Genomic DNA, 19,614 nt, shown 5'->3' on the forward strand with positions numbered 1-19,614 from the left:
GAGCCTGGCCTTCATCAAAATTTTACCAATTTGTGCTTCTAAGGGCACTATCAGTGAAGAAAAAACCTTACAGAATGGAAAAAAATATCTGCAAATCATTAAGTCTGATAGCGTTCTAGTATCCAAAATATGAAAAGAATTTTACAACTCAACATTAAAACAAAATATAAATTAAAAATGAGCAAATAATCTGACTAGATATTTTTTCCAAAGAAGATATACAAATACCTAACAAGCACAAAAAAGATACTCAGCATCATTAGTCATCAGGGAAATGTACATCAAAACCACAATGGGATGCCACTTCACACCCACTAGGGTGCCTGTAACAAAAAATACAATACTATGCACTAGTAATGGTGTGGTGAAATTGGAAATCTCATACATTGCTGATGGGAATATAAAAAGATAAAGCTACTTTGTAAAACAATCTGTCAGTTCCTCAAAAGGATAAACAGAATTAACATATGGCCTAAAAATTCCATTCATAGATGATATACTCAAGAGAAATGAATCACATGTCCACACAAAAATATTTACATGAGTGTTCACAGCTTATTATTCATTTTAGCCAAAAAGTGAGACAATCAAACTATCCATCAACTGATGAGTGGATAAATAAAATGGCCTATAGCTGGAAGTATTGGGGAAAATGTGAAATGACTTCTAAAGAATACAATGTTTCTTTTTTGGAGTGATAAACATGTTCTAATACCGATTTGTAGTGATAATTGCACAACTCCATGAATACACTAAAAAAACTATTCAATTATACACTTTAAGTGAACTGTATGATATATGATATGGTTTGGCTCAAACCATACATCACTCATATCTCCACACTCAAATCTCACCTTGAATTGTACAAGGGAGGGGCCAGATGAAGGTGACTCAATCATGAGGGTCTTTCCCGTGCTGTTCTTGGGATAGTGAGTAAGTCTCACGAAATCTGATGGTTTTATAAATGGGAGTTCCCCTGCATAAGCTCTCTTGCCTGCTGCCATGTCAGATGTGCCTTGGCTCCTCCTCCGTCTTCCGCCATGATGGTGAGGCCTCCCCAGTCATGTGGAAATGTGAGTCCATTAAACTTCCTTTTCTTTATAAATTACCCAATATCAGGTATGTCTTTATTAGCAGCATGAGAACAGACTAACACAGTATGGAAAATATATCTCAATAAAGCCGTTAGAAAAAAATATATACAGCTCAAAATTTGAGGACTGGAAGAGACTACATGTGAAGAGATTTTGCCTCCAATATTTGTTACTTGATTACAGCCACAGACCATCTCCATTTCAGAGACTACTGAAACAAAAATGAATGATTCATACAGTGACTTCATTCTAAGACACATATTAGCTATCCTGTTTTCCTTTTAAAAATCCCAAAGATAAGTTTTTAGCCAAAAATATCTAGTCTAAAATAGAGGTGGCCATAAAATTTTCTAGACTTAAATAACAATTTTATTATAAAATCAACTGTCTATTTGTGAACAGGGAACAATACTTATTCATGGTATGAATAGTCAGAATTAGCCTCATGATACAGCTGCAAATAAAATTCATAAGATACGTCAGATACAGTGACAGAAAGACATGCATCCTCTCTAATCCTCTCAACAACTGTACAATGAAGATGAGAAAATTAGGATTCAGCGACATTAAGTGGCTCGCCTACTCAGGGATTAGCCAGCAAAGCTGGGATTTGAACCCAAGACTGTCTGTCTCTAACCTATCTTCAAGAAGGAATAAAGCTTCCACCCAGGCAATATTAATAGAAAAGAATGACCACAAATATGTCCTATATAAAATATTTGAAATTTTAGAGCTTAAAGGAAACTCAGAGAATATCTATCTCAAGTATCTCATTTTACAAATGAGACACTATCATCTCTGCAGTCTCTGATCAGCATTGGCTATTTCTACTACTCTCTCTTCTCCAATATACTACTAGGCTATCTGCAAGTGTTTCCTGATAGCCCTAGCATAAAGCAAATAAGAAATCACAGAAAAGTTAAGTTTCAGAAAGTCATGGATGTACTGAGTAAACCTCCCCAAATTCTTCCTCTTAGATAATAACAATAAATAAATGTTTCTCTTACTTGCCCAGTATGCAGAATTGTATCAAAGGGGAATGTTTATACAGGATTTGTAATAATTATAGGTACTTTGAATTCTTACCTTTGTGGCCACAATAAAGATTGTATAAAGGAACATAAGATTATGCTTTGATATTGCCAGATGCTGGGTGTGCTGGAATGTGAAGATAACTGACCCCAGAAGGGTTACCTTGGAAGGGCTGAAAATAAAACACATTTTAAATCAGCAAGTAATAAATATGACATATCTCCATCTTTTTCAAAGAGTGCTCTGCAAAACATTAACTTAGTGGGTTATTAATAGATGTAATGCAAAGATGAGTTTTGTTAATACACTTTAAAAAGTGTTGAAAATGCTGAGTTATACAAAGTTAAATACCTTTCTTCACATCATAAACTACAGATTTTAGAATAACCATACATATTCTGACTCTCCAACAAAAAGAGTACATTTCTATATGCAATATTTCTGAAACATATTTGGCCATATAACAATTTTTTCATAAAGGATTTCAAAGTTCCACATTGTACAGCATGATTTGGAATTAGTCATTAAAAACCTTACAGTGCTAAAAAGCTCACAGAGTGGAGTCGAGGAAAAGAAAGGCCAGATTTTTAGCATTTGCCCATTTCCATGATGTAAATACTCCCATCATGGCCAATGTCAGGCTGCTGCATGGAAGAGGAGAGATGTACACAACTGGTTCTCATAAAACGATAAAAGCCATCTCCAGCCTATCATTTAGCTAACTCCAGCACAGCATATTAGTTTTAGCTAATATATTAATGCTTAGATTGTAAAGTCTAAAATAAGATGCTAATTTACCAAATAAGAAGCATTACTTTATGTTATATATTTGCCGCATATTTAAAGTATATTTCAGTAACGAATCATTGCCTAGCTCTCTATCTTACAAGTAAAAAAGATAAATGATAAACTCTAAGAATGCCACACTGCAAAACAGGACAAATCTAAAGGTTCCTATAAGTCATTTTATTACCTTATTTATTTAATTATTACAAGCAAAGGACTGAGTTCAAAACAGGGTGAAGTTTGGACAACAGACCAAACCTGAATTACTTTCCTGTGGCTACTGTAATAAATTACAACAAATTCAGTGGCTTGAAACAGAAAAATGTAAAATCAGTATCACTCAGTTAAAATCAAAGTGTCAGTAGGGCCATACTACCTCTAGAGACTCTAAGAAAGAATCCACTCTGTCTTTTTCAGGTTCTGGATCTTGCTTAACAATATGATTGAGTAACAGTCATGTTGTATTTTATTGTTTTCTTCTTTTTTTTTTTCTTTAGTCCCCATATCTGTTCCATCCAAACACTGTTGAAGAAAGAAACAGATCTGCGGGACCACCAAATGCACTGCCAACAGTCATGTTTTGGAACAGTAGTCTCTAAATCTTTTTGATTGTACATCCCTATTGGTTAAAAAAAAAAAAAAAAAGTTTTACAGCATTCCCAAATTATGGCTATCAATTAATTTGGAAATTATATATAACTGCATTATAAAATGTACACAAAATTAAAAATTTAAAAGGATAAGATAAAAACATGGAATTATATCTGTTTTAAGGTTATTTTGTTTCTCTTTCTCACTGTTTGTTTTCTGCACCACGGTGGCTCATTAGGAGCATTGCCTTGGCATACACATCTACCATTTTGGATTGTATTATCTTAAGGGTTGAATCTAAGGAATAAGGATTTCATAGACAATGCATTGGGGCAAGGCATTGGAGAAGGTCTTAAATTTAGGAAAAAGTCCATTTTAAATTGGAGTATGAGATTTGTTTAAAAGATTAGAATGCATTTAGAAAATCCTTATGCTTACTATATTAGTTTCCTCTGAAACTAGCAAACAAGTTATCTGCTTCCAAAATGCAATGATGAAATAAGCACTGAATAACAGTTAAAGATATTGCCATTCCAAAAGGGAGAAAAGAGGAGGAAAAAGGTTCAACAGTCCCAAGCCATTTTGAAATCCAGAAGGGCAAACTCCATTAGGATTCAAGGCCTGGGAATAATCTTCTGTGGCTTGAACCTCTACGTTGGTGGTTCTGGCCTCTGCACCTGAATCCAGCCTATGGGCCTGGCCTCAGGCCTCTGGGCCTGTAGCTCCTACCATGAAGTCATTTTTCCTTTTCCTTCCTTTTTTAAGCATATGTTTGCAGGTGAGCAGTTTTATCAGCCTGATTCTGGTCTGCAGAATTATAAAAGTCTGACAGTCTTCTTTCATTTAATCCTGTTTTTCCCCTTTCAGTCCAAGTTGGCAGTGTTCCTTCTGATTTAATATTTCCAAATCCCCACTGGGTCTCCTGTGTATGCACACCAATCCATGTCACTAGGCAAAGAGAGTCTTCCACAGATCTTTCTTGGATAACCTCCTCTCTATCCCTGGCTTCTGCTATAATGATTGAATGGATCCATGAGTCAAACATCCAATCCCTTCAACACTAGGAAAAGTTGTTCAGTCACACCCTCACTTCTCTCCAGAGTGAATCTCAGTTTTATCAACTTTGCAGTCTCAATAGGCTGAAAATTTCCCAAATGATAGAGTCCTGGTTTTGAGGGGTTTTATTTGTTTGTTTGGTTAGTAGCATTCATTCCCTCAATTTAACTCTTTCCTCTTGCACTCTACTATAAGCATCAGGAAGAAACCAGGCTGTACCTGGAACACTTTGCTTGGAAATTTCCTCAGCAAAAATATCCACGTTTACTGATTACAAGTTATGGTTTCCACACAACTGTGGCAAACAATTGTGCAGCTAAGTTTCCACCACTATATAGCAAGGATAACCTTTCTCCAGTTCCCAATATCATGTTCCTCATTTCCTTCCAAGTCTTCACCAGCACTTTTAACAACATTCCTACCAATATTTTGCTTCTAACAATATATGTATTCTCTAAGACTATATATTTATAGACTTTCTCTAATATGCTCCTCACTTCCTTCAGATCCCTCACCAGAAGTGCCTTTAACATCCATAGTTGTACTGCACACTTCAAAATTCCTCTAGCCTCCACCAATTATCTAATCCCAGGTGTCTGTTACAGCAGCACACCACATCGTGTATCAAAATCTCTATTACTTTCCTGTGGCTACTGTAATAAATTACAATAAATTCAGTGGCTTAAAACAGAGAAATTTAAAATCAGTATCACTCAGTCAAAATCAAAGTGTCAGTAGTGCCACACTACCTCTGGAGACACTAGGAAAGAATCCATTCCTTGTCTTTTTCAGCTTCTGGGAGCTACCAGCATTCCTTGGCTTGTGGCTATATCATTCTAATCTCTGAGATGTGTGGTCAAATCTCCCTCTGTTTTCCTCTTATAAGGATATATGTGACTGCATTCAGTCCCACCAGAAATCCAGGACGATCTCTTCATCTCAAGATTTTTAATTTGCAAATATGGAAAGAGTGTGTTCCCATATTGGTAACATTTCAGGTTCCAGGGGTTGAAAACTATTAGAACTTTAGAAACCATTATTCAGTTTTACTGCATTTATTTACTGTAAAAATATGTTTATGCAGAAAAATACAGAAATATACTGACACATTAACAGAAATTGTCACTAAACAATGTATTAGAAGTTTCTTTTATGTTAATATTTTCCCAAATTTTCCACAATACGTATATGTTACTTCTTAAAACTTGGGGTAGAGAAGGAAAAGAAGGAAAACACTCTAAAAGAGTTACTGTGGGGCCAAGGGACAACTTGACTTTGTTTTTGGCAAGACTAGATTTTTTTATTAAATGAACTAGCAGCAATAAGCAATATGAAGGCAATTAAGAAACAATTCCACATACTAGCATTTAAAGAATACCTACGGGTCAGGTGTGGTGGCTTATGCTTGTAATTCCAGCACTTTGGGAGGCTGAAGAGGGTGGATCGCTTGATCCCAGGAGTTTGAGACCAGCCTGGCCAACATGGTGAAACCCTGTCTCTACTAAAAATACAAAAACTAGCTGGGCGTGGTGGTGTGCACCTGTAATCCCAGCTACTTGGGATGCTGAGGCAGGAGAATCACTAGAACCCAGGAGGCAGAGGGTGCAGTGAGCCAACATCACACCCCTGCACTCCAGCCCAGGTGACAGAGCAAGACTCTGTCTCAAAAAAAAAAAAAAAAAGGTTTAATAAGATCTAATTAAATAGAAAGCTATCCGATGTTCATACATTGGAAGACTTAAAACTGGACAGGCACGGTGGCTCATGCCCATAATCCCAACATTTTGGGAGGTCACGGTAGGCAGATCACTTGATGTCAGGAGTTCAAGACCAGCCTGGCCAACATGGTGAAACCCTGTCTCTACTAAAAATACAAAAATTAGCCTGGTGTGGTGGCATGCACCTGTAATCCCAGTTACTTAGGAGGCTGAGGCAGGAGAATCACTTGAACCCAGGAGATAGAGGTTGCAGTGAGTTGAAATCATGCCACTGTACTCCAGCCTAGGGGACACAGTGAGACTCTGTCTAAAAAAAGAAAAAGGAACACTTAATATTGTTATAAGAGAGCAACAATTCCCAAAGCGATCTACGGGGTCAATGTTATCTCTATCAAAATTCCATCACTGTTTTTGTTTTTTGTTTGATTACTTTTTTTCTGTTTTGCAGAAATGGAAAAAATTACCTAGGATTTTTAAGGAAGCCTCATATTCACATGAAATTGCTAGGGACCCTGAATGGCCAAAACAATCTTGGGGGAAAAAAAAAAAAAGAACCAAGTTAAAGGACACACACTGCCCAATTTGGAACTTAACTAAAAAGCTACAGTAATCAAAACGGTATGGTACTAGCACAATGATAAACATATAGACAATGGAATAGAACAGACAGTCTAGAAATAAACCCATACATCTATGTTCAACTGATTTTCTACTAGGGTGCCAAGTCTATTCAGTGGGAAAATAATTCAATAAGTGGTGCTGGGACAACTATATATCCACATACAAAAGAATGAAGGTGAACCCCTAATTCATATGATATATAAAAATTAACTCAGGCCAGGCACAGTGACTCACGCCTATAATCCCAGCACTTTGGGAGACCTAGGCAGGAGTATCGCTTGCATCCAGTAGTTTGAGACTAGCCTGGGTGACATAGTAAGACTCCATCTCTACAAAAAATAAAAGATAAAAATTACCTGGGTGTGGCAATATATGCCTGTAGTCCCAGCTACTCAGGAGGCTGAGATGGGGGCATTGCTTGAGGCTGGGAAGTTGAGGCTGCAGTGAGCTGTGACAGTGCCACTGCACTCAGCCTGGGTGACGGAGTGAGATCTTGTCTCAAAAAAAAAAAAAAAAAGAAAAGAAATTAACTCAAATGGATCTGTGAGCTTCTTTTAAGATAACTCTTTAAAGAAAACACAGGGGAAAATCTTCATGACCTTAGATTTGGCAATGGATTCTTAGTGATGTCAAAAGCATAAGAAACAAGAAAATAGAGTGATGTTAGCAAGGTGGCCAACTACAAGTTCCTAGCCCTGCCCTCCACCCCAAAACAAACAAACAAAACAATAAATAACAACTACATTTTGATGAAAATAACTAAAGGAGAGTACCAGAATACAGCAAAGGAGCAGAAGCAACTCCATAGAGCACAAAAACACAGTATGGCCACATAGAGAAGGGAAGAAAAGTCCTTGTCTCCACCACTACTTCCCCTGAGAGGGTCAGCTTGAAACCAGGAGGGACTTCTCCCTTCCAAGAAAAGGTAAACAACAGAACCCCAACAACCATCATCACTACCATGAACACCCACAGTCTTCACCACTGTGGACTTCTGCAGCCCTCATAGGTACTGAACCCAGCTGAGGGAATTGCCCAGAGTCCATAGGGCTGTGTTCACCCCAAAGAAGAATCCTACACCTCCCTCATCTTCTATAGCCCTACCTGCTACTGTGCTATACCATTTTGAAAGCAGAACCTCTCTGAGAGTGCATCCTGCTCTGTACATAAATAGTTACTGTACCCTTCCATCCCTGAGGTTTTGTTGTCACTGTAAAAAGCCTGTCTAGTGACCTGCCATCCTCAAGCCTACCTGCTACAATGCCCTACCCTTGGGGTCAAGCTGTTATGGAGCCATTCCATCCCCTATATCCCAGTTGTTTCTGTGTCCTACTCCTCAGGGTCTAAGCTAATGCAGCACTTCACCTTCTGAGAAATAAGGGCTTTGGCCAAGCAGAGCAGTCACACCTCTGGCACCTGAGCCAAAGCAGCACCAGAGCTGACATGGCACCTCACCTCCCAGGCAACCTGTGCACTGGTCTAGCCAAGCAGTTGATCCCCCTTGGCAACTGAAACATGCAGGGCCCCCCATCCCAGGGAAATAAGAGCATTGGTTGAGTTGAACCACCCTGTCTTCCAGGTGGAACGGATGCAACACCCTATCCATAGAACCAGACTAGTCCCCAGAGTCTACACTGCTGAAGCATCCCACCTCCTCAGACAGTAGAGTCATCCTTGTGCTACTCCTTGCCCTCCAGGGCCCAAGACACAGCTGTGCTCCACCATTACCAGGTAACTATTGTTGCTGCACCTGGCCTCACAAAACTTAGGCCTCTGCTGTGTACTACCAGCCTAGGGTCCAGAGTCCCCACTGCAGAGTGCCTTATGCCCCAGGGCCTGAGCTTCTGGTGTGTACTCTTGACTCTGGGACTCTTGCTCCCTGGGGCTCAGGCCGTTGGAGCACCCCTTCTTCTCCAGAGCTATGCCAGTTCTGTGCCCTGCCCCCAGGATCAGAGTCACAGCTACGTCCCTGCCCCATGAGAACAAGCTGCTGTGGTAAACCTCAGCGTCACAGACCCTAATTTTGTGGCTAATCTGCATCTACTCAGACCTCATAGAGTAAATGTGCAGCCCAAGTCCCAGGTGCTACAGTAGTTTCAATGACCCTGAGCTCAGCACACTGTATCCACAGCTAATCCAAGCATGCACCCTGCAGCCCAGCACTGCTGTGACTGCCTGTGGGCCATGTCAGATCAGACACCAAAAAGGATCCCCTCAGTTAGGATCGCTCCCATTGTTGGGAAAACAAGAACTCGAGGACCCCAAAGTCCTTGCAGCTGAGGATCCTAACAACTCATGCTGCCAGTACTGCTGCAACAAACTCTTAAAGCTTAAGCCACTGAGGCACCCAAAGTCATCAATGACACTGATTATAGTTAAAGAAGCTGCACAGAAACTACCAGTGTGCCCACTCAGAATAACAGCCACCATACCCTGTCCAATTGGTACATACAGGTGAAAGCCTTTCCCTATGAAAACCACTATGTAAAGTTTGGAAGAGGTGATTGTTCCACCAGACATGCAGATATAAATGCTGGGTAGGACACACAAAATATAAAAAAGCAAGGAAATGTGACACCACAAAAGAAACACAGTAATTCTCCAGTAACTGACCCCAAAGAAATGAAAAGTTATAAACTGCCTAAAAAAGAATTCAAAATAATGATCTTAAGGAAACTCAGTGAGACACAAGAGAATACAGACAGATAATTCAACAAAACCAGGAAAATGATTAGAGATCTGAATGAGAAACTCAACGGAGACAGAAATCATTTAAAAACAACCAATCAAAACTCCTGAAGCTGAAGAATCCAATGAATGAAATTAAAAAAAAAAAAAAATAGAGCTTCAACAGCAGATTAGAAAAGTAGAAAAAGAATTTGTGACTTCAGAACAAGTTTTTGAAATCAGCCAGTCAGGAGAAAAAAAGGAAAAAGAATGAAAAAGAGTAAAGAAAGCCTATGGGACTTATGGGACACCATCTGGCAAACAAATTTTCACATTATGAAAGCCACGGAAGCAGAAGAGACAGTAAAAGGACAGAAAGCTTATTAAATAAAATAATCCACATATGTAATCCCAGCATTCTGGAAGGCCAAAATGAGAGGGTCGCTTGAGGCCAGGAGTTCAGGACAAGCCAGGGCAACACAGTGAGACCCTATCTCTACCAAAAACAAATGTGTTTTAGTTAGCCAGGCATGGTGGAACAATCTCTAATACCAGCTATTATTGAGAGGCTGAGGTGGGGAAGATCATTTGACCCAAGGAGTTCAAGGTTGCAGTGAGCTATGTCCAAGACGCTGCACTCCAGCTTGGGCAACAGGGCAAGACTCTGTCTCTAAAAAAAAATTTTTTTAATAAATCAAATTTGCTGAAAACTTCCCAAGTCTTAGTTGAAACACTGATATCCAGATCCAGGAAGCTCAAAAGTCCCCAAACAGGTTCAACCCAAAGACATCTTTACCAAGATGCATAATCACCAAATTGTCAAAAGTAAAAGGCAAGGAGAAAATTCTAAAAACATCAAGAGAAAACTGACATGTCACATACAAGGGAATCTCCATTAGATAATCAGTAGACTTCTCAACAGAAATCTTACAGGTCAAGAGAAAATGGGATGATATATTCAGACAGCTGAAAGAAAACAAGTGTCAGCCAAAAATACTATACCCAGCAAAGCTATTCTTCAGATATTAAGGTTACATAAAGACCTTCCCAGATAAGAAAAAGCTGAGGGAATTCATCACCACTAGACCAGCCTTACAAGAAATGCTCACGAGTGCCACAACTGAAAGCAAAGGGACAACAATTACTATCAAGAAAGTATGTGAAAGTATATAATTCACCAGTAGATAACTTCAAAATCAAACTCAGAATACCATAGTGCTGTAATGGTGCTATATAAATCTTTCAATCTTCTAGTATAAACATAAAAAACCAAAATGGTCAAAAACAGCTATAATTCAAAGTTAAGGAACACACAAAAGATAAAGTAAATTAAGGCAACAAAAATATAAATGAACAATAGGGAAAATATCTAGAGTACTTTTATGTGAGTAAAGTTAAGCTGTTACCAGCTTGAAATAGTCTGCTTTAACTACAAGATTCTTAAAGTCAGCCCAATGGTAACCACACAAAAAAAATACAGTGAATATGCAAATTAGAAAGAGAAATGAAATAAACCTAGGTAAATAACAAGAGGAAGAAAGGAACAAAGGATCTACAAAACAAACAGAAAACAATTAACAAAATGGCAGGAGAAAAGTCCTTTCCTAGGATGAACGTAAACGGATTAAATTCCCTAAAAAAGATATATAATGGTTGAACTGATTTAAAAAAAAAAAAAAAGATCCAACTATATATGCTGTCTACAAGGAACTCACTTTAGCTTTAAGGATGCACACAAACTGAAAGTAAAGGAATGAAAAATATATTCCATGCAAATGATAACCAAAAAAGAGCAGAGGTGAGTATACATACAGCAGATAAAACAGACGTCAAGTCAAAAACTTTCAGAAAAGACAAAGAGGGTCAGTATTTAATGGCAAAAAAGTCCATTCATCAAGAGAACATAATAATTGTAAATATGTATGTGCACAACATTGGACGAACTAAATATACGAAGCAAATATTAATAGACAGGAAGGGATGAAACAGCAATACAATAATAAACATCTATAGAATGTTCCATCCAACAACAGCAAAATACACATTCTTCTCTAGTGCACATGAAACATTCTTCAGGATAGACCACATGTTAGGCTGCAAAACAAGTCCTAACAAATGTAATAACATTAAAATCACATCGTGTCATTTTGATCACAACAGTATCAAACTAGAAATCAACAACAGGAACAATTTTGGAAAATTCAAAAATACGTGAAAATTACACAGGATGCTCCAGGGCAACCAATGGGTCAAAGAAGAAATCAAAAAGGAAATTTAAAAATATTATGAAACAAATGATAGTGGAAACAAAACATACCAATACTTACATGATGCAGCAAAAGTGGGTCTAAGAGGGAAGTTTATAGCAATAAATATCCACATTAAAAAAGAAATATTTCAAATAAATAACTAACATTATGTATCAAGGAAATAAAAAAAGAACAAAGAAAACCGAAAATTAGCACTAGGAAGGAAAAAATACAGAAATAAATCAAATAGAAAAAACATAGGGTAAAAAAATGAATCAAACTGAGTTAGTTTTTTGAAAATCTAAACAAAATTGACAAATGCTTAGCTACACTAAGCAAAAAAAGATAGAAGACTTAAATAAAATCAGAAATAAAAGTAGAGACATTTCAACAGACACCAAAGAAATAAAAATAATAATAAGCGACTACTATGAACAATTACATGCCAACAAACTGGATAACCTAGAGTAAGCGAATAAATTCCTAAAAAATATAACCAACCAAGATTAAAGCAGGAAGAAGTAGAAAGCCTGCACAGGTCAATTACAAACAGAGACTGGAATATAAACTTAAAGTCTCCCAAGGGACTAAAAAGCCCAGAACTAGATGGCTTCACAGCTGACTTCTACCAACTTTCAAAAAAGAATTAATACCAGTATTTCTTAAACTCTTCCAAGGAAATAGAGCTAGAGGGAATGTGCCTAACACATTTTCAGAGGCCAACATCAGCTCATGCCTAATCCAAAGACGCCACAAAAAAAAAAAAAAAAAAAAAAAAAAGAAAGAAAGAAAAAGAAAACTACAGGCCAATCTCTCTGATGTAAAAAATATTAGTAAATCGAATTCAAATAGCCAAGATAGGAGAATTACCTAAGTGTACATCAACAGATGGCTGTTTGTGTTACTATAAAGAAATACATGAGGCCCAGAGCTGAGCAGAACTAACAGAAATCTACAGTACTCTCCACCCCAAATCAAGAGAATATATATTCTTCTCAGCACCATATAGCACTTATCCTAAAATTGACCACATAATTGGAAGTAGAACACTCCTCAGCAAATGTAAAAGAACAGAAATCACAACAAACTGCCTCTCAGACCACAGTGCAATCAAATTAGAACTCAGGATTAAGACACTCACTGAAAATCGCACAACTACATGGAGACGGAACAACCTGCTCCTGAATGACTACTGGGTAAATAATGAAATGAAGGCAGAAATAAAAATGCTCTTTGAACAGTCCATGCTCATGGATAGGAAGAATCAATATTATGAAAATGGCCATACGGCCCGAGGTAATTTATAGATTCAATCTATAATTTATATATCAAGCTACCAATGACTTTCTTCACAGAATTCAAAAAAAACGATTTGAACGTTCGTATGGAACCAAAAAAGAGCCCACATTGCCAAGACAGTCCTAAGCAAAAAGAACAGTGCTGGAGGCATCAAGCTACCTGACTTCAAACTATACAACAAGGTTACAGTAACCAAAACAGCATGGTACTGGTACCAAAACAGAGATATAGACCAATGGAACAGAACAGAGGCCTCAGAAATAACACTACACAGCTACAACCATCTGATCTTTGACAAATCTGACAAAAACAAGAAATGGGGAAAGGATTCCCTGTTTAATAAATGGTGCTGGGAAAACTAACTAGCTATATGTAGAAAGCTGAAACTGGATCCCTTCCTTACACCTTATACAAAAATTAATTCAAGATGGATTAAAGACATAAATGTTAGACCTAAAACCATAAAAACCTTATAAGAAAACCTAGGCAATATCATCCAGGACATAGGTATGGGCATAGACTTCATGACTAAAACACCAAAAGCAATGGCAACAAAACCCAAAATAAACACATGGGATCTAATTAAACTAAAGAGCCTCTGCACAGCAAAAGAAACTACCATCAGAGTGAACAGGCAACCTACAGAATGGGAGAAAATGTTTGCAATCTACCAATCTGACAAAGGGCTAATATCCAGAATCTACAAAGCACTTAAACAAATTTACAAGAAAAAAATCAAACAACCCCATCAAAAAGTGGGCAAAGGATATGAACAGACACTTCTCAAAAGAAGACATTTCTGCACCCAACAAACACATGAAAAAATGCTCATCATCAACGGTCATCAGAGAAATGCAAATCAAAACCACAATGAGATACCATCTCAAACCAGTTAGAATGGGGATCATTAAAAAGTCAGGAAACAACAGGTGCTGGAGAGGATGTGGAGAAATAGGAACACTTTAACACTGTTGGTGGGAGTGCAAACTAGTTCAACCATTGTGGAAGACAGTGTGACGATTCATCAAGGATCTAGAACTAGAAATACCATTTGACCCAGCCATCCCACTACTGGGTATATACCCAAAGGATTATAAATCATGCTACTATAAAGACACATGCACATATATGTTTATTGCGGCACTATTCACAATAGCAAAGACTTGGAACCAACCCAAATGTCCATCAATAACAGACTGGATAAAGAAAATGTGGCACATACACACCATGGAATACTATGCAGCCATAAAAGAGTATGAGTTCATGTCCTTTGTAGGGACATGGACGAAGCTGGAAACCATCATTCTGAGCAAGCTATTGCAAGGACAGAAAACCAAACACCACATGTTCTCACTCATAGGTGGGAACCGAACAATGAGAACACTTGGACACAAGGCAGGGAACATCACACACTGGGGCCTGTCGTGGGGACGGGGGAGGGATAGTATTAAGAGAAAAACCTAATGTAAATGATGAGTTAATGGGTGCAGCACACCAACATGACACATGTATACATATGTAACAAACCTCAACGTTGTGCACATGTACCCTAGAACTTAAAGTATGATAATAAAAAATAAAAAAAAGATGTTCTTTGAAAACAATGAGAACAAAGCTACAATTTACCAGAATCTCTGGGGCACATTTAAAGTAGTTTGTAGAGGGAAATGTAGAGCACTAAATGCCCACAAGAGAAAGCAGGAAAGATCTAAAATCAACACCCTAACATCGCAATTAAAAGAACTAGAGAAGCAAAAGCAAACAAATTCAAAAGCTAGCAGAAGGCAAAAAATAACTAAGATCAGAGCAGAACTGAAGAAGATAGAGACACAAAAAATCAATGAATCCAGGAGCTGTTTTTTCTTTAAAGATGACAAAATAGACCGCTAGCAAGACTAATAAAGAAGAAAAGAGAGAAGAATCAAATAGACGAAATAAAAAATGATAAAGGGGATATCAACACCGATCCCACAGAAATAGAAATTACCATCAGAGAATACTATAAACACCTCTACCTAAATAAACTAGAATTTCTAGAAGAAATAGATAAATTCCTGGACACATACACCCTCCCAAGACTAAACCAGGAAGAAGTTGAATCTCTGAATAGACCAATAACAGGTTCTGAAATTGAGGCAATAATTAATAGGCTACTAACCAAAAAAAGCCCAGGACCAGACAGATTCACAGCTGAATTCTACTGGAAGTACAAACAGGAGCTAGTATCATTTCTTCTGAAACTATTCCAATCAATAGAAAAAGAGGGAATACTCTCTAACTCATTTTATGAGGCCAGCATCATCCTGATACCAAAGCCTGGCAGAGACACAACAAAAAAAAAGATACTTTCAGGCCAGTATCCCTGATGAACACTGATGCAAAAATCATCTATAAAATACTGGCAAATCGAATCCAGCAGCACATCAAAAAGTTTATCCACCACGATCAAGTTGGCTTCATCCCTGGGATGTAAGGCTGGTTCAACATATGCAAATCAATAAACGTAATCCATCACATAAACAGAGCCAACGACCAAAACCACGTGATTATCTCAATAGATGCAGAAAAGGCCTTAGACAAAATTCAACTAACTTTCATGCTAAAAACTCTCAATAAACTAGGTATTGTTGAAACGTATCTCAAAATAACAAGAGCTATTTATGACAAAACCACAGCCAGTATCATACAGAATGGGCAAAAACTGGAAGCATTCCCTTTGAAAACCTGCACAAGACAAGGATGCCCTCTCTCACCACTCCTATTCAACATAGTTATTGGAAGCTCTGGCCAGGGCAAAGAGGCAAGAGAAAGAAATAAAGCGTATTCAAATAGGAAGAGAGGAAGTCAAACTGTCTCTGTTTGCAGATGACATGATTGTATATTTAGAAAACCCCATCTTCTCAGTCCAAAATCTCCTTAAGCTGATAAGCAACTTCAGCAAAGTCTCAGGATACAAAACCAATGTGCAAAAATCACAAGCATTCCTATACACCAAGAACAGACAAACAGAGAGCCAAATCATGAATGAACTCCCATTCACAATTACTACAAAGAGAATAAAATACCTAAGAATCCAACTTACAAGGGATGTGAAGGACCTCTTTAAGGAGAACTACAAACCACTACTCAACAAAATAAAAGAGGACACAAACAAATGGAAGAACATTCCATGCTCATGGATAGGCAGAATCAATATCGTGAAAATGGCCATACTGCCCAAGGTAATTTATAGATTCAATGCTATCCCCATCAAGCTACCACTGACTTTCTTCACAGAGTTGGAAAAAACTACTTTAAAGTTTATATGGAACCAAAAAAAGGGCCTGTGTAGCCGAGACAATCTTAAGCAAAAAGAACAAAGCTGGAGGCATCAAGCTACCTGACTTCAAACTATACTATAAGGCTACAGTATGGTACTGGTGCCAAAACAGAGAGATAGACCAATGGAACAGAACAGAGGCCTCAGAAATAACACCACACAGCTACAACCATCTGATCTTTGACAAACCTTACAAAAAAAAGCAATGGGGAAAGAATTCCCTATTTAATAAATGGTGCTGGGAAAACTGGCTAGCCATAAGTAGAAAGCTGAAACTGCATCCCTTCCTTACTCCTTATACAAAAATTAATTCAAGATGGATTAAAGACTGAAATGTTAGACCTAAAACCGTAAAAACCCTAGAAGAAAACCTAGGCAATATCATCCAGGACATAGGCATGGGCAAAGACTTCATGACTAAAACACCAACAGCAATGGCAACAAAACCCAAAATAAACACATGGGATCTAATTAAACTAAAGAGCCTCTGCATAGCAAAAGAAACTACCATCAGAGTGAACAGGCAACCTACAGAATGGGAGAAAATGTTTGCAATCTACCAATCTGACAAAGGGCTAATATCCAGAATCTACAAAGAACTTAAACAATTGTACAAGAAAAAAGCAAACAACCACATCAAAAAGTGGGCAAAGGATATGAACAGACGCTTCTCAAAAGAAGACATTTAGGCAGCCAACAGACACATGAAAAAATGCTCATCATCAACGGTCATCAGAGAAATGCAAATCAAAACCACAATGAGATACCATCTCACACCACTTAGAACGGCAATCATTAAGAAGTCAGGAAACAACAGATGCTGGAGAGGATGTGGAGAAATAGGAATACTTTTACACTGTTGGTGGGATTGTAAACTAGTTCAACCATTGTGGAAGACAGTGTAGTGATTCCTCAAGGATCTAGAACTAGAAATACCATTTGACCCAGCCATCCCATTACTGGGTATATACCCAAAGGATTATAAATCATGCTACTATAAAGATACATGCACACATTTGTTTATTGCAGCACTATTCACAATAGCAAAGACTTGGAACCAACCCAAATGTCCATCAATAATAGACTGGATAAAGAAAATGTGGCACATATGCACCATGGAATACTAGACAGCCATAAAAAAGGATGAGTTCATGTCTTTACAGGGACATGGATGAAGCTGTAAGCCATTATTTTCAGCAAACTATCACGAGAACAGAAAACCAAACACTGTATGTTCTCACTCATAAGTAGAAGTTGAACAATGAGAACACATGGACACCGACCGGGAGGGAAGCTTCACACACCAGGGCCTGTTGGTGGTTGGTGGGGGTGGGGGAGAAATAGCGTTAGGAGAAATACCTAATGTAAATGACAAGTTGATAGGTGCAGCAAACCAACATGGCACATGTATACCTATGTAACAAACCTGCATGTTGTACACATGTACCCTAGAACTTAAAGTATAATATCAATAATTTTTTAAAAAAGAAATACATGAGGCTTGGCAATTTATAAAGAAAAGTGGCTTAATTGGCTCACAGTTCTGCAGGAGGTAAAAGCGTAGCACCAAAATCTGTCCAGCTTCTAGTGAGAACGTTAGGAAACTCACAACCATGGCAGAAGACAAAAAGGGAGCACATCACATGCTGAGACTGGGAACAAGAGAACAAGGAGGGAAAGGAACCAGACTTTTAAACAACTAGATCTTGTGAGAACTCAGTGAACAAGAACTCACTTATCACAAGAGGATGGTGCTAAATCATTCATGAGGGATCCGCCCCCGTGATCCAATCACCTCCCACCAGCCCCCACCTCCAACACTGGGAATCACATTTCAACATGAGAGCTGGAGGAGACAAAGACCAAACCATATCAACGGATGAATGGATAAAGAAACTGTGATATATACAGGTTGAGCACCACTAATCCAAAAATCTGAAATTCTAAATCTTCTAAAATACAAAACTTTAGGAGTACCAACATGATCAAAAGAAATACTCATTGGAACATTTTGGTCTTCAGGTTTTTGAATTTGGGACGCTCAACCAAGTAAGTATATAATACAAATATTCCAAAATCCAAAAATATCTGAAATCCACAACACTTCTGGTCCCAACCACTTCAAATAAGAGATAGTCACCTTGTATATACAATGGAATACTAGTTAGCCTTATAAAGGGAGATCCTGCCATTTGCCACAACATGGATGAATCTAGAGGACACTATGCTGAATGAAATAAATCAGACACAGAAAGAAAATTACTGCATGATCTCACTTATACATGGGATCTCGGGGAAAGAAAAGTCAAATATACAAGGACAGAGAATAAAACAGCAATTACCAATGGGCAGGGTTGGGGGAGGAAATGCAAAATATAGGTCAATGGATACAAAGGAGCACACATGTACGATGAACAAGTCTAAAGATCTAATGTATAACACAAGGACTACAGCTAATTATAGTGTAATGTATTCAGGATTTTTGTTAAATGGGTAGACTTTTAACAAAGTCTATGTATGGCTGCTCTTGCTGCATACATAAAAATGAGAAACTACGTGAGATGATGGATATGAAGCAGTACAATGTTCTCAGTAGTCTATGAAAAATTGAAAATATAATTGCTGGTACAACCAGTAAAAATAATAATTCAAAGAGGTATAGCTAATAAGCCAAAAAGTAAATTAAAGTGGAATTCCTACAAATATTATCTTGGAATCAAGAGAAGGCAAAAAGAAGGACTAGAGGAAACAATAAATAATAAAATCATAGACTTAAATGCAACCATATCCATAATTACGTTATTTGAATATAACTTATATATAGTCATATATTTTATTACCCCAAGTTACAAATTAATTGGACTAAACCCTCCAATTAAAAGGTAGAGATTGCAACAGCCTCCCATAGTACTAGGATTACAGACATGAGCCACTGTACCTGGCCTCTTTCTATTACTTATTTATTTATTTTTTAAGTGAACCGTAAAACAGCCTCAGTCAGATCCTTCAGGAAATATTCCAGAAGAAGGCACTGTTATTATAGGAGACGAAAGCTCCATGTGCATTATTGCCCCTAAGACCTTCAAGTGGGACAAGATGTGGAGGTGGAAGATGATGATATGGATGATCCTGACCCTGTGTAGGCCGAGGCTAATGTGTGTGTTTGTGTCTTCATTTTTAAC

General features: G+C 37.8%; 1 protein-coding gene across 1 annotated transcript in view; it reads right to left on the minus strand.

Moving 5' to 3' along the window:
- TMEM38B (transmembrane protein 38B) overlaps window positions 1-19,614 on the minus strand; it is a 77,718-nt gene that overhangs the window by 22,241 nt on the left and 35,863 nt on the right. The window contains exon 5 of the mRNA XM_025360591.1: window positions 2,181-2,298. Within this exon, the coding sequence (XP_025216376.1) occupies window positions 2,181-2,298 (118 nt within the window). The remainder of the gene's footprint in view (window positions 1-2,180; window positions 2,299-19,614) is intronic.

The sequence above is a fragment of the Theropithecus gelada genome, chromosome 15, assembly GCF_003255815.1.
Source record: "Theropithecus gelada isolate Dixy chromosome 15, Tgel_1.0, whole genome shotgun sequence".
Lineage (NCBI taxonomy): Eukaryota > Metazoa > Chordata > Mammalia > Primates > Cercopithecidae > Theropithecus > Theropithecus gelada.